Source organism: Heloderma suspectum, chromosome 1, assembly GCF_057233095.1.
Source record: "Heloderma suspectum isolate Gila_16-S chromosome 1, 16-S_ref, whole genome shotgun sequence".
NCBI classification, from domain to species: domain Eukaryota; kingdom Metazoa; phylum Chordata; class Lepidosauria; order Squamata; family Helodermatidae; genus Heloderma; species Heloderma suspectum.
In genome coordinates, this window is record NC_139458.1 from 94,715,814 (window position 1) to 94,731,427 (window position 15,614).

At 43.8% G+C, this 15,614-nt stretch overlaps 1 protein-coding gene across 6 annotated transcripts in view; it reads right to left on the reverse strand.

Annotated features, from left to right (window-relative positions):
• Nucleotides 1-6,537: 6,537 nt before the first annotated feature.
• Nucleotides 6,538-15,614, reverse strand: part of CAT (catalase) — an 80,359-nt gene continuing 71,282 nt past the window's right edge. For 3 of the 6 annotated variants that reach the window (XM_084851595.1, XM_084851621.1, XM_084851608.1), the window contains exons 10-14: nt 15,414-15,544; nt 14,410-14,517; nt 13,247-13,333; nt 7,323-7,427; nt 6,538-6,937 (exon numbers count right to left, since the gene is read on the reverse strand). In XM_084851595.1, coding sequence (XP_084707721.1) covers nt 7,368-7,427; nt 13,247-13,333; nt 14,410-14,517; nt 15,414-15,544 — 386 coding nt within the window. In that variant the 3' untranslated portion in view covers nt 6,538-6,937; nt 7,323-7,367. Of the gene's footprint in view, nt 7,428-13,246; nt 13,334-14,409; nt 14,518-15,413; nt 15,545-15,614 lie in introns of all 6 variants that reach the window. The other 3 variants (XM_084851586.1, XM_084851613.1, XM_084851601.1) reach the window with 1 other exon arrangement.

Consider the following 15,614-nt stretch of genomic DNA (forward strand, 5'->3'; position numbering starts at 1 on the left):
AGAGTGTTCAAACTACCGCACAATTGCACTCATTTCACATGCCAGCAAGGTGATGCTCAAAATCCTACAAGCTAGGCTTCAGCAGTATGCGAACCGAGAACTACCGGAAGTACAAGCTGGGTTTAGAAGAGGCAGAGGAACTAGAGATCAAATCGCCAACATTCGCTGCATCATGGAGAAAGCAAGAGAATTCCAGAAAAACGTCTATTTCTGCTTCATTGACTACGCTAAAGCCTTTGATTGTGTGGATCACAACAAACTGTGGCAAATTCTTAAAGTGATGGGAGTACCAGACCACCTTACCTGTCTCCTGAGAAACCTGTACGAGGGTCAAGAAGCAACAGTAAGAACCAGAGATGGAACAACCGATTGGTTCAAAATTGGGAAAGGAGTACGACAAGGCTGTATATTGTCGCCCTGCTTATTTAACTTATATGCAGAGTACATCATGAGAAATGCCGGGTTGGATGAATCACAGGTCGGAATTAAGATTGCCGGGAGAATTATCAACAACCTCCGATATGCAAACGATACCACCCTAATGGCAGAAAGCGAAGAGGATCTCAAGAGCCTCTTGTTGAGGGTGAAAGAGGAGAGTGCAAAAGCTGGTTTGAAACTCAACATTAAAAAAACGAAGATCATGGCATCTGGCCCCATCACTTCCTGGCATATAGAAGGGGAAGAAATGGAAGCAGTGACAGATTTTACTTTCTTGGGCTCCAAGATCACCGCAGATGGTGACTGTAGCCATGAAATTAAAAGACGCTTGCTCCTTGGGAGGAAAGCTATGGCCAACCTAGACAGCATAGTAAGAAGCAGAGACATCACCTTGCCGACAAAGGTCCGCCTAATCAAAGCTATGGTTTTCCCAGTAGTAATGTATGGCTGTGAGAGCTGGACTATAAGGAAGGCTGAGCGCCGAAGAATTGATGCTTTCGAACTGTGGTGCTGGAGAAGACTCTTACGAGTGCCCTGGACTGCAAGGAGGTCAAATCAGTCCATCCTAAAGGAAATCAACCCTGAGTGCTCATTGGAAGGACAGATAATGAAGCTGAAGCTCCAATATTTTGGCCACCTGATGCGAAGGGAAAACTCCCTGGAAAAGATCCTGACGCTGGGAAAGACTGAAGGCCAAAGGAGAAGGGGACGGCAGAGGATGAGATGGCTAGATAGCATCACGGATGCAATGAATATGAACTTGAGCACGCTCCGGGAGAGAGCGCAGGACAGGAAGGCCTGGCGTGCTATGGTCCATGGGGTCACGAAGAGTCGGACATGACTGAACAACAACAACAACAGCCCCCCTCACCTCATTTGCCTACAGGTTAGAATAACATACGGAAAGGGAAGCTAAGATCTTCCAGCACCATCCATCAAGTCTGAGCAGGGCCAGACCAAGGCATTTTGCTGGCTGAGGCAAAGGACAAGATTCAGCTTCTCCCCATTCCATGTGCAAAAGCCAACAAGACTAATAGTTCAATCCAAGTTCAACATTGCTGATAGGACAGCTTCTTCCATCGCAACTGAGGGCAGCAGCAGGCTCATTTAGGGAGCCCACAGCTCTGTCCTCAGACACCTTGCTGCTGCTCCCCAACAATTGCTACCTGAAGCAGCTGCCTCATTCTGCCTTATGGTAGAGTCAGTCCTGGATGAGAGGATCTGCAGTTTGGCCTGAGTTGAAATATAATATAAATATAATAAACCAAGCAGTGGTGAAATGGTGAATGAGATAAGGTCTAGTGGACCAAATACCATCAAGTCCTGGCAATCGGCCAGATTAATATGAGGAAGATGTGACTGGATAGGATGAAGGGAATGGACAAAATGACAGGCACCCAAGGTAGTCAATTACCAGAAGGGGGCTATTGATCTATTTACCACTCCATCCAGTTGGCTAGGGCACTGAAGTGTCTCAGGTATGTCTGTGGCTTTGTCCAATCTTTTCTAATAGTGGCCAATCTACATTTTGAACTTGAGGCCTTGCATACATATACCTGCGCATTTCTACTGGGCTACAGCTCTATACAGAATACCTATATTCTGATTTATATGGCTGGTTCCATATGGGGTTAGGAGGAAAGGAGCATATTATGGGTTTAGCTGAGCCTCAGGAAGATTAAAAATGTCTCTTCATGCCTGCTCAATTACAAACAGACCTAATTGTTCGGTTAACATTACTGCCTTCTAGGTATGGATATTAGAAAGCAAGAAATACCTCACATGAACATTTTCCAGTGTGGTTTTGTAGATGGGGAAAAACAAGAAAAAGCTCTAGGCCAAATGCCATACTGCTGGTAAAGGCAGATATAATTGTACCCAACTAAACACAGGAGCCATAAATATAGTCATAAATATAGGGCATGCTTTTGGCTTAGACGCAAAGCTCAGCATATGAAAATATTCAAATAAAATTTATTATAATCAGCTGTTTTGAAACTGATGAGGTTAACTGTGTGGTGTCATATATTATTACTATCATGCCAGAGCCTATCTTTCTGCACAGATGTATTGGTTTCCACACTGGGTACTTGTAATATGGAATGGTAAACTGTTGCTTGATAGCTCAGTTGCATGGATTCTATACATTTAATTCCAGTAAACAGACTAATCTAGGATGTAGGCACACCACTCTGCCACTGACAGCCATCCAGCGCCAAAGTAATGATGAAGCTGAAACTCACCACAGCATAGGATGCCAATATTGCCTAAGTAACACATCTGTGTTTACACCTTTACACCCGCAGTTCCCCAGCATTTTGGAGCTTAAGTGAATACAGAAAGCCCTTAACACAACACAAAGGAGAACCTAGATATAGTGGGCATTACGGAAACTTGGTGGAATGGAGAGAACCACTGGGATACAGTTGCCTAAGGATACAAGCTCTACAGGAAGGGCGGGGAAGGGCATACTGGAGGAGGTGTTGCTCTGTTCCTCAAGGAGGGTATTGTGTCAAGCAGACTAGGACACCCAAAAGGGGCAGGCTCTTCCATAGAGGTGCTGTGGGTGGCAATAAAAAGGTAAAAGGTAAAGGTGTCCCCAACCAGTTGTGTCCGACTCTAGGGTGCAGTGCTCATCCCCGTTTCTAAGCCGAAGAGCCAGCGCTGTCCGAAGACGCTTCCATGTCCACGTGGCCAGCATGACTGAACACCAAGGTGCACGGAACGCTGTTACCTTTCCCGCCGAAGCGGTACCTATTTATCTACTTGCAATTTCTTGCTTTAGAACTGCTAGGTTGGCAGAAGACTGAACTTCTTCAGTCTTCTGGGACTGAAGACTGGGACTGAAGACGGGAGCTCACTCCGTCACGCAGCACTCGGGTCTCGAACTGCTGACCTGCCAACCTGCCAGTCTGCAGTTCAGCGTCTTAACCACTAAGCCACCATGGTGGCAATAGCAGGATCCAAAACTAATGTAGTACTAGGAATGTGTTATCGTCCCCCAGACCAGAAGGCTCAGGGTACCCTTGAGATGGAAAACAAAATCAGGGAGGCCTCCAGACAAGGAAGTGTTGTAATAATGGGTGACTTCAATTACCCCTAGATTGACTGGATAAATGCATGTTCCAGTCACAACGAAGAGGTTAAATTTCTCGACACCCTAAATGAGAACAGTTGGTCATGGAACTGACCAGAGGGGAAGCAACCATGGATTTAATCCTAAGTGGTGTCGCCCAGGACCTTGCAGGAGATGTAAATGTTATGGAACCAAAATTTATTGAACTGGTTGTAAAATCTTTACACTGGCTGCCAATTTGTTTCCAAGCAAAATATAACATGCTGGTTCTTACCTTTAAAGCCTTACATGGTCTAGGTCCAAGGTACCTTAGGGAGCACCTTCTCCCCTATGTCCCAGTGCGCCACTTAAGGTCCTCTGAGGGCTATCTGGTATGGTTGCCTAATGTGAGATTGGAAGCCATGCACAAGAGGACCTTTTCCTTTGCCGCCCCTCAGTTGTGGAATGACCTGTCAGTTGAAATGCGCCTGCTGACCTCTTTGAAGGTTTTTAAGCAGGTATTAAAGACTCTATTATTCTGGCAGGCCTTCCCTTCTTGTTCCTTTCGCTGACTTTTGTATACTGTTTTTAAACTGTGTTGTTTTCAGCTCTGTTGTTTTACTGTTGGTTTTTTAAAAAGTATTTTTAGTTCAAAGTTGTTTTTAGTTATATGTTGTTTGTATAGATCATCCCTATGCTTTTATGTAAATGGTTTTTAAGCTTTGTATGTTGTATTTTATTTATTTTATTTATTGCATTTATACCCCGCCTTTCTCCCTCTCGCAAGGAACTCAAGGCGGCTTACATTATCCTCCTCCTCACCGTTGTATCCTCACAACAACCCTGTGAGGTAGGTTGGGCTGAGAGTCTGTGACTGGCCCAAAGTCACCCAGTGAGCTTCCATGGCCGAGTGGGGACTAGAACCCGGATCTCCCGGCTCCCAGTCCGTCACTCTCACCACGACACTACACTGGCATTTTAATGTTTTAACTTTTATAAACCACACAGACAGCCTTGGCTATGGGGAGGTATAGAAATATAATAATAGGAAACAGTAAACAGTGCATTATGAAAGATAAAATTAGTAAGCATATAGAAGAAGCTCTGCCGAAAAAGAAGCAACATTGCTTCCACAAAGGTAAGTCCTGTCTCGCTAACCTTTTAGAGTTCTTTGAGGGTGTCAATAGCCATGTAAACCAGGGCGGTACACCTTGTTTACTTGGACTTGCATAAGGCTTTTGACAAAGTCCCTCAACAAAGACTCCTGAGCAAACTTAGTAGTCATAGAATAAGAGGACAGGCGTCTTATGGATCAGTAACTGGTAAAAGAACAGAAAGCAGAGAGCAGGAATAAATGGCATATTCTCCCAATGGAGGGATGTAAATAGTTGGTTCCCATGGGATCTGTACTGGGACCAATGCTTTTCAACCCGTTCAAAATGATCTGGAATTAGGAGTGAGCAGTGAAGTGGCCAAGTTTGCCAATGACAAATTAATTGCCAAATTAATTAGAGTGGTTAAAACAAAAAGGGATTGTGAAGAGCTCCAAAAGGATTGCTCCAAACTAGGAGAATGGGCATCCAAATGGCAAATGCAGTTCAATGTAAGTAAGTGTAAAGTGATGCACACTGGGGCAAAAAAATCCCAACTTCAAGTATAACCTGACCCCAACTTCAAGTACAACCTGATGGGATCTGAGCTAGCAGTGACCAACAGAGAAAGGTATCTGGGGTTGTGGTGGACAGCTCAATGAAAATGTCAATCCAGTGTGCAGCTGTTGTAAAAAAAAGGCAAACTCCATGTGAGGCATAATTAGGAATGGAATTGAGAATAAAACTGCCAATATCATACTGCCCTTATACAAATCTATGGGGCGACCACACTTGGAATACTGTGTACAGTTCTGGTCACCGCACTTAACAAAAGATATTGTAGAGCTCGGAAAAGTACAGAGAAGGGCAACTAAGGGTGCAATCCTATCGAGATAGGCGGCCGCCACCGAACTCAGAGGCAACCTCCTATCCTAAGCAGGGCAGGAGAAGCACAGAGGGGATCATTCCCTCCACGTTTCTCCTGTCCCGCTTTTTCTGCTAGACAGCCGATTGTGGCTGTCTGGCTGCAGGAGCACGGAGAGGGGAAGGAGGCTGCTGTACGACACATTGGATATGTCGTACAAGCAGCTACACCCTCCCTAGCCCAGAACGCCCCCAGCCACGCCCCTTTTCGGCTGCTCCGTGCTTGTCTTGCAAGCGTGGAGGATGGGGTTGTTCTGCACTGCCTCTGAGGCAGCGTGGAAGTGGGGGGAGGGAAGTTTTCCAAGAACCCACCTCGGAGCATGGGCTCTGAGGTCGGTTCCCGGAAAATGGCACATCCTATGGCTGTCTAGCTGCTGTCTAGTGGCCATAGGATTGCTCTGTAAAATGATCAAGGAGCTGCAGCACCTCTCCTATGAGTGAAGGTTGCAACAGCTGGGATTGTTTCGCTTGGAAAGAAGGAGGGTAAAGGCAGACATGGTAGAAGTCCACAAAATTATGCATGGTGTGGAGAATGTGGATAGGGAGACATTTTTCTCCCTCTCCCAAAATACTAGAACCCTAGGGTCATGTGAGGTCATCCCATGAAGCTGATTGGTGGAAGATTCAGGACAGATAAAAGGAAGTACTTCTTTACACAGTGCATAGTCAAACTATGAAATTCACTACCACAAGACATAGTGATGGCCACCAATTTGGATGGCTTCAAAAGGAGGCTAGACAAATTCCTGGAGGAGAAGCCTACCAATGGCTACTAGTCCAGATGGCTCTATGCTACTTCCAGTATCAGAGGCAGTAAGCCTATGTACATCAGTTGCTGGAGAACATGGGCAGGAGGGTGCTGTTGAACTCATGTCCTGCTTGTTGGTTTTCTGTAAACAGCTGGTTGGCCACTGTGTGAACAAAATGCTGGACTAGATAGACCATTGGTCTGATCCAGGATGGCCCTTATGTTCTTAATGTATTAAAATGAAAGGGGTTTGTTAATTTAAAACACAGTTGAGACATAAACATGAAACACATTTTATTGTAATAATTTTTTTAGAGTATTGTCAGTACAATCCAAAATAAGTTTTCAAATCCACTCTTTGAAATACACAGCTGTGATCCATCCTGCCTCAATAAAATCATACATTTTAGCACCAGAACAAGGTAAAACTACTTCTTACAAATAATTTCCCCTCCAAGAGGAATTTTATAAACAACTTTCAAATGCAATGTGAATTAATTTAGTCATTATGTTTTTTAATCAAAAGCAGTTGCGTATTTGACTCCGTATTTCTGAAAATTTGCTCTTTTTAATGTTAATACATTTAAAATAAAGATTAAATGTACTTTATAAAGATACAGATAGTGCTTTTGGGTAAATAAATGCAAGATCAGTTATAACACCGGTGGGCAACTTGTGGCCCTCCAGATGTTTTGGTCTACAATTGTCATCAGCCCTGGCTAGGGCTGATGGGAGTTGTAAGACAAAACATCTGGAGAGCCATAAGTTGCCCACATATGAGTTAGAAGACTAAAACGTTATAGCAAATGAATGTTTTGATTAATTTGTAAAAGTAAAGAAAAGCTATATACTTCAGAGATACTCCTAAGTTATTGCCAACATAGATCCAGCTTTAAAAGTCTAGATAGATGTCATTACAAGTCATACGGTTATAATTCAATTAATTTTTAATCACAAATGCAAACCTGAATGCTACCAGCCTATTCTGTAAAACATTAATAATTTGCCACATTTGTTATGGCCTTCTGTAGCTCATTTTCCAGTTGGACGGATGTAAATTCTGTGCGATAAAGCTATTACTGGTGGTACCAGTAATTAGAGATCATGCCATTTACAAATTAGATTTTTCTGTTCCATGGGTTGAAGTTTGTGTATAGGTATGAACACAATCCTAGGAACAAGACAAAATAATTAAAAACAGAAATAGTATGTGTTTTAAGAGGGAGACTTAAAGGTATTCAAATTTTTTTATTGATTCAGCAAGGAATTTTCTTAAGGAACTTTTTCTCAAATACATTTCTGTAGTATTTAATAATAAAGGATTTTCTAATGGAACTTAACTGTTCGTCCCAATACTTTTCAAGATGAAGTTTTATGTTTGGATATTTTTACTGCTTTAACTTTATATGGTTTTTCCTAAAAGAGGTCAAATTAACCATCCATCCAAAGTGGAATCTTATCCAACAATGTGCACTTCTGTACAGTCCTAGATGCTAAAAGACTGTGTACAAGCACAGAATAAGAATTCATTCTAGGATTGGTTTTTCAGCTGCTTAATCAGCCCCCAAATCAGTTAGGCTGCTTGAGTGCTCAAGTCATTCAGAAAATGGGTTTGACAAGTGTTCGACTTGAAAATTCAAGCAACCCAGTTACTCCCAGCCATTTCCATTCCACCCTCCTTGCCAGTTCTCCTATCCTGCTTTCCTAAGAAATGTTTACTTTGAGGAAGGAGAGGGTAGGTCACAGGAGTGTGGGAAGGTGTGTTATTTGCAGTCAACATTTGTAGGGCTTGTCGCATGATATCTAACTCCGAACAACAGCCAATTCCAGAAAGCCTAATACAGTCCCCAAAGGGATTCTCATAGAATCATAGAATCATAGAATAGTAGGGTTGGAAGGGGCCTACAAGGCCATCGAGTCCAACCCCCTGCTCAATGCAGGAATCCAAGTCAGAGCATCCCTGACAAATGGCTGTCCAGCCTCGTCTTGAAGGCCTCCACTGTGGGAGAGCCCACCACCTCCCCAGGTAATTGGTTCCATTGCCGTATTGCTCTGACACTCAGGAAGTTTTTCCTGATGTTCAGTCGGAATCTGGCTTCCTGTAACTTGAGCCCATTATTCCGTGTCCTGCACTCTGGGATGATCAAGAAGAGATCCTGGCCTTCTTCTCTGTGACAACCTTTCAAGTACTTGAAGAGTGCTATCATATCTCCCCTCAGTCTTCTCTTCTCAAGGCTAAACATGCCCAGTTCTTTCAGTCTCTCTTCATAGGGCTTTGTTTCCAGTCCCCTGATCATCTTTGTTGCCCTCCTTTGAACCCTCTCCAGCTTGTCTGCATCCTTCTTAAAGTGTGGTGCCCAGAACTGGACACAGTACTCCAGATGAGGCCTAACCAGTGCTGAGTAGAGGGGAACTAGTACTTCCCGGGATTTGGAAGCGATGCTTCTATGAATGCAGCCCAAAATAGCATTTGCCTTTTTTGCAGCCACATCACATTGTTGGCTCATATTCAGCTTGTGATCGACGACAATTCCAAGATCCTTCTCGCTCGTAGTGTGGTTGAGCCACGTATCCCCCATCTTGTAACTGTGCATTTGGTTTCTTTTTCCTAGGTGCAGAACTTGGCATTTGTCCCTATTAAATGCCATTCTGTTGTTTTCTGCCCAGCACTCCAGTCTATCCAGATCACTTTGAATTTTGTTTCTGTCTTCCAAAGTATTAGCTATCCCTCCCAATTTTGTGTCATCTGCAAATTTGATCAACATTCCCTGCACCTCCTCCTCCAAGTCATTAATAAAAATATTGAAGAGCACTGGGCCCAGGACTGAGCCCTGCGGTACCCCACTCGTTACCTCTCCCCAGCTTGAGAAGGTCCCATTGATAAGCACTCTTTGGGTCCGATTCTGTAGCCAACTGTGGATCCACATGATCGTTGTTTCATCTAGCCCACTTCGAGCTAGTTTGCTCATCAGGATATCATGGGGCACTTTGTCGAAAGCTTTGCTGAAGTCGAGGTATATGATGTCTACAGCATTCCCACGGTCTACAAGGGAGGTGACTTGATCAAAAAATGAGATCAGATTTGTCTGGCAGGACTTGTTTTTGACAAATCCATGTTGGCTTCGAGTAATCACTGCATTGTTGTCAAGGTGCTTCCAGATGGATTGCTTTATGATCTGCTCCAGAATTTTCCCAGGGATTGATGTCAGACTGACTGGTCTGTAGTTCCCAGGTTCCTCCTTTTTACCCTTTTTGAAGATAGGGACAACGTTACCCCTCCTCCAGTCATCTGGCACTTCCCCGGTCCTCCATGATTTCTCAAAGAGAATAGACAGCGGTTCTGAGAGCTCTTCTGCCAGTTCCTTTATGACTCTAGGATGCAGTTCATCTGGCCCTGGAGATTTGAACTCATTCAAAGTAATGAGGTGTTCCTTGACCATATGCCTGTTGATCTCAAGCTGCAATCCTGCCCCTTCAGCCTGTACTTCGCCTTTGCCAGGGGGGTCATAGACCCTCTTTTGGGAGAAGACTGAGCCAAAGTAGGAATTGAGCACCTCTGCCTTTTCTTTGTCCTCTGTTATCATTTTGCCATCCTTATTTAATAGCTGAACAACCATTTCTTTCCTCTGCCTTTTACTATGCACGTAGCTGAAGAAAGCCTTTTTGTTGTTTTTAGCATCCCTCGCTAACCTCACCTCGTTCTCCGCTTTAGCCTTCCTGACGCCATCCCTGCAATTCTGTGCTACCTGCCTGTACTCTTCCTTTGTTACTTGGCCTTCTTTCCACTTCCTATATGTGTCCTTCTTTGTTTTCAGGTCATCCCTAAGCTTTTTGTGAAGCCACATTGGCTTCTTCTGTTGTCTTCCACCTTTTCTTCTTGTTGGAATTGTTTGTGATTGTGCCTTGAGAATTTCCTTTTTTAAAAGTTCCCACCCATCTTGGACTCCTTTTCTCGCTAGCATTGCTTGCCATGGGACCTTACTGATCATTGTTCTGAGTTTATTAAAATCAGCTTTCCTAAAATCCAGGGTACGCGTTTGAGTACACTCGGCTTTTGCTTCCCTTAGAACCAAGAACTCAAGTACAACATGGTCGCTTTCCCCCAGAGTTCCTGTAACTGCTACTTTATCCACTAAGTCATCTCTGTTGGTTAGGATCAAGTCAAGGATAGCCGATCCTCTAGTTCCTTCCTCTACTTTCTGTAGGAGGAAGTTATCCGCCACACAAGTCAGGAATTTCCTGGAGGGGCCATGTTTTGCAGAATTTGTCTCCCAACAAATATCGGGGAAATTGAAGTCCCCCATTACTACTACATCATGCTTCCTTAAAACATTGGCTATTTGCTTTTCAAAAGTTTCATCCTTGTCTTCTCCTTGATTGGGTGGCCGGTAGTAGACTCCGACCACCATGTTCCTTTTATTCTTTGCTCCATTTATTTCAACCCAGATGCTCTCGATGGGGCTACCAAGCTCCTCCTCCTGTATTTCTGTGCAGAGATATGTATTTTTCACATACAGTGCAACCCCGCCTCCCTTTCTGTTCCTCCTGTTCTTTTTGAACAAGTTATATCCTTCAACTGCTGTATTCCAGTCATGAGAGTCATCCCACCAAGTCTCAGTTATACCTATCAAGTCATAATTTCCCTCCTGTATTAAGAGTTCAAGTTCGTTCTGTTTGTTTCCCATACTCTGGCCATTAGTATATAGACATCGAAGACCATGTGCTTCATAGTCTGGCTTTCTTCCTACATGTGTCTGAAGACTATTATTGGGCGCTATCAGCGCTGTTCTCTCCATTGCAGTGCATGCGCTTACGTCCATTGTTACCCCCAACATTACATCTCCCTTCCCCGTAGGATTCAGTTTAAAGCCCTCCTGATGAAGTTCTTCATGCTGTGGCCAAACACATTCTTCCCAGCCTTTGTGAGGTGCAACCCATCCCTAGCCAACAGCCCATCTTCCAGGAAGTATAGCCCGTGGTCCCAGAATCCAAATCTCTCTCGTCGGCACCACCTTCGTAGCCAGTCATTCACCCGGAGTATTTTTCGTTCCCTTTCTATCCCTCTTCTAACTACTGGAAGGATGGATGAGAAAACTATCTGGGCCCCAAAGTTCTTGAGTTTCCTTCCCAAAGCTTCAAAGTCTGACGTGATCTCTTCGTAGCTCCGCTTGGCGGTATCATTTGTTCCCACATGGATGAGAAGAAAGGGATACCTGTCAGTGGGCTTTATGAGTGCAGGCAACCTTTCAGTCACGTCTCTAATCTGTCCTCCCGGGAGACAACATACCTGGCGAGTCCACGGGTCTTCGCGACATACTTGGGTCTCGATCCCACGCAGCAAGGAGTCTCCCACTACTACCACTCTTCTCTTCTTCTTCTTGTAGGCCTGGGTTTCATCGCCTCTGTTTGACTGACCTTTAGCCTCTTGCTCACTCTCACGCAGGTTCCCCTGTGATTCTTCGTCTGCAGGCTGTCCTCCAGTCTCATCTGCAAGTACCTGGAATCGGTTCCACAGCTCCACCGCTTCCACTGGTGCAGAGTGGCGTCTAGTTCTTCTTCTCCTAACTGTCACCGTTTTCCAAGGAGTATCCTCTACTCCATTTTTCTTCACCTCAGCATTTCCCACTGCCTCATCTTGCTGTTGCTCTTCAAGCTTCTGGTCTGCCCTTTGCTGCTGTAGTTCCCCCATTCTGTCCAAGAACTCTTCGTGTTCTCTTATTCCCCGGAGGGTTGACAGTCGCCGCTCCAGTCCACTTACTTTTTCCTCCAGCAGCGTGATCAACTTGCACTTGTTGCAGGTGTAGGCCATGTTGTTCTCAGGCAAGAAAACAAACATTGCACACACCTTGCAGGTCACCACCACTGGAGAGTCTTGTCCTTCCATAGCCTCTTTTCCCTTTTTGTGTCTAGCTTTGTGATTGTTCTAGACTAGCCTGTGCCTGCTCCTCTACTCAGTAGAGGTTAAAAGCAGAGTCCCACTGGTGTGGAAGTGTGTGTTACAAGACAAATAAATGAAAAAAAGTTAGTAAAAAAAAATTAAAAAAATTAAAAAAAATGTTAGGGGCCTCCCCCTTGACCTCCCCTGCCGAACTCCCCTGGCCAACTCCTGTTTGCTCCCCCTGTTCGTTCGCTCTGTTCGCTCGCTCTCTGGGAGCTTGCCTGCTTCTGTAGTCCCTGGACCAGCTGGAGCAGCTTGCTCTGCTCTGCTCTGCTCAGCTGGGAGGCGGGAAACAGACTCTCCTGAGCGACGTTTATGCTTCTTTGCATCCTAAGATAGTGGGTGTTTATAAATACCCACAACGGTAGGCTGCAAAGGGCAGCTCTCTATGCAGCCATCGAGACGACACATTGCAGCCAATAACAGGCTTCACCAATGAGTTGCCACTTATAGCTGGGGACCATAGGGGCTTGCAAGCCCCTACGACAGCCTGGTTCACTCAACACAGCACACTGTGGCTTAATTTGCCCATGGGGGCTGTTGTGTTGTGACAGGGCCCACCCTGCCATGGCTTGTCATGTTATGCGAACCTAGGCGGCAGGGGTTGTTGGAGGGTTAAACCCCCAAATAACCCTAAAAAACCCATGGGTTGAGGATTGTCTAACTCTCAAACAACCCCTGCCATCTGGTTTCGCATGACATGACAAGCCATAGCAAGGCCCAACATGATGTAACACTCTCTCCAGGTAAATTAAGCCATGATGGGCTGTCATGTCATGCGAACTAGGTCAGTCTCTGCTTGCAAAGGTGTGAGCCATTAGAGCTAGGTATGCTCAAAGAGAGCTTTTCCCACTTAAACTGGGACCGCTGTATTTGATGGGGGGGGGGAGTTGCCTTTTTAAGCTCTCCCTCTCTTGAATACTCACCCAAGATCCTTACTTCCCATTGTCCCCTCCCAATTTACAGCAGTGTATGTATTAATTGCCTTAATAGTCATTTGTCTTTTATTCTTGTCTTCTACATAATAATTTAAATTGAAATTGCTCTCCTACCTTGTTGCTACCTTTAGCATTATGCCTGTCCAAGTGAGCTTGAATGCGTGCACCATAATCTGGATGAACATCAGTAAAGTTTTTCACCTAGATTGGGAAAGAAAGTTAAAGGAAATAATTATTTCTTCTTAATTCCTAGGTTTTGCTGACTCTAAATCATTTGTAGAACACTTCATTTGCTATTGACACAGAAGTCTGAAACGTCAGCAAATTCAGTCCATCCACATTCACCAACTACCAACTGGGTATGAATCAACACTGGTTTCCAGTTTACCCCATTCAGGCTACCAGTCTCCTGTGAGACAGTGCCAGGTTGGAAGTTATTTTTGCATGCAAAAAAAGGTGGCTTCAGAGGCTTTCTAGAGTGCATCATGGCATAAAATGGGTCCTAAATGTATCTTGATCTTTAAAAAAAACACTGTGTTATAAGGTATTTAGTTACTCTGAGTTTGCCTCCTATTTGAAGCATCCACTATTACTGGAGTATATTTAAATTACACTGGAGTTTATCTAGGCCACAAGCTGATGGCTTATGTGTTTAGCAGTGTGTGTGTGTGTTAACACAAGGTTTTGGTAATACATTAACAGAGCAATCCTAAGAAATGCTTACTCATATATAAGTCCCATTGGGTTCAATGGGCTTACTCCCTAGTAGGAGAGTTTAGGATTGCAGTCTTAAATCAAGTACTACTAAAGCTACCAAGCTGCAAATTAAAAAAAAAAAACAGTGATCAAGCTGCTATAATTCAAGATCTCTACTGTCACAGATCAAAATGCCAGCCACTCTCATGTTTCTCTGGGGGAAGGGAAACAAGCAAACAAAAGTCATTCTTGCAAAACATATATACTTTCAATGACTAACTTGATCTCATTCATTTCAATGGGTCTACTCTAAGTACAACTTGACTTGGATTCTACCAAATGGATACAAGTCCTTTGCTAAGTTATTCTGCTGCAACTGAAATTGTCCAAAGACACAAGTCTTTTTTTTAAAGAAGCCTGAATCTTTACATTTTAATAACTTCTACCATTTTTATTTTGTCCTTCTCTTGTTATATTTATATGCATATCAAGACGATTTTGCACATCTAAAATTATCACTGAAATACTTTACATAAAAAGCATAGTTCCTATGTCAGTTAATGTAGTAATTTACCACTTACAGCTTTCTTCTGAATGAAAAGCTGAGCACCACTAAGATGTCCAGCAATGTTTTCACAGAGCCTCTCACGCTCGTCCTCCTTCAGTACTTTGGTATAGAAGTCCCGCACCTTAAAAAAAAATTGAACATTTCTCCTTATTATGGGTATCTTGTTCTACTTAGCAATTTTGAAAATTTTGAAAATAGGAACAAAATCTGTATACAGGAGACAGAATCTCATTAGTGAACTTAACATCAGCCATTAACACAGAGAATAAAAGGGATGGGTATTAGGCTTATCCCTAGAGAGGTCTCTTCCGGAGGTTCTATTTGCTTTGTGGCACTGGCCAAAAAATAAATAAAACTACACATGCTTTAAAGTGCATGCCTACAACTAGCCACACTTCAGCAAAAACATCTCCAGGGCTCTGATGTGGATTTCCCCTTCCCCTTGTGCCTTTCTCCCCACCAAATGTCACCTCTGATTTGCCCTCAAAGGCACTATTTGCTGCAAAGGACACCTTCAGAGCTAATAATAGCTTCAGGAGTGATTCTTTATGCAGGGAAAACAGGAATTAGGGACTCCTGCAGTTATTTCTGGTAAAGAGGTAAAGCATCAAGTTTAAAGCACATGATTTAATGCACATATGGGCAAATCTTGGGACTAGAAAGATTGCCCAGCCCTGTTCTTTTAACATAATGTTCAGGATATCTCTTAGGGGCTAGAATATGGTTCCTTGATGATCTCGCTCTTGTACAAGAGGTGCCATGGATCCACCAGCAGAGGAAAACATGAAACTGTATAGCCAGATAGGATGACAAAAGGGTAATGCAAAAATGGTTCAGGAAAGCCACAGCTGACTTACTGCAAGACAGAAATACATCAAACCTGCTTTCAAGGCAGGTATTTGGCAGATGTTTCTAGGGAAGGCTGATGGCCAATTCATCCCATTTTAAAGAAAAATCAGCTTACGTATATATCCCCATTTCCAAAATAAGGTAACTGAGCATTTCTGCTCTGCTTACTTGAGACACATTATCCTCATTTGCACTGTTGAAGCGTTGCACATCGCCCGAAACAAAAGAGCGGGTCTCCTTGAAACTGGGCTGATCTTCTGGGCCAGTAAAACTGTTTGGATAATAGTTTGGGGCACCACCTAGAAAAAATGGTATTTTACTTCTGTATATTAGGAGTGGGGTAGAAGGGAAAATAATTGTAGAAGATGA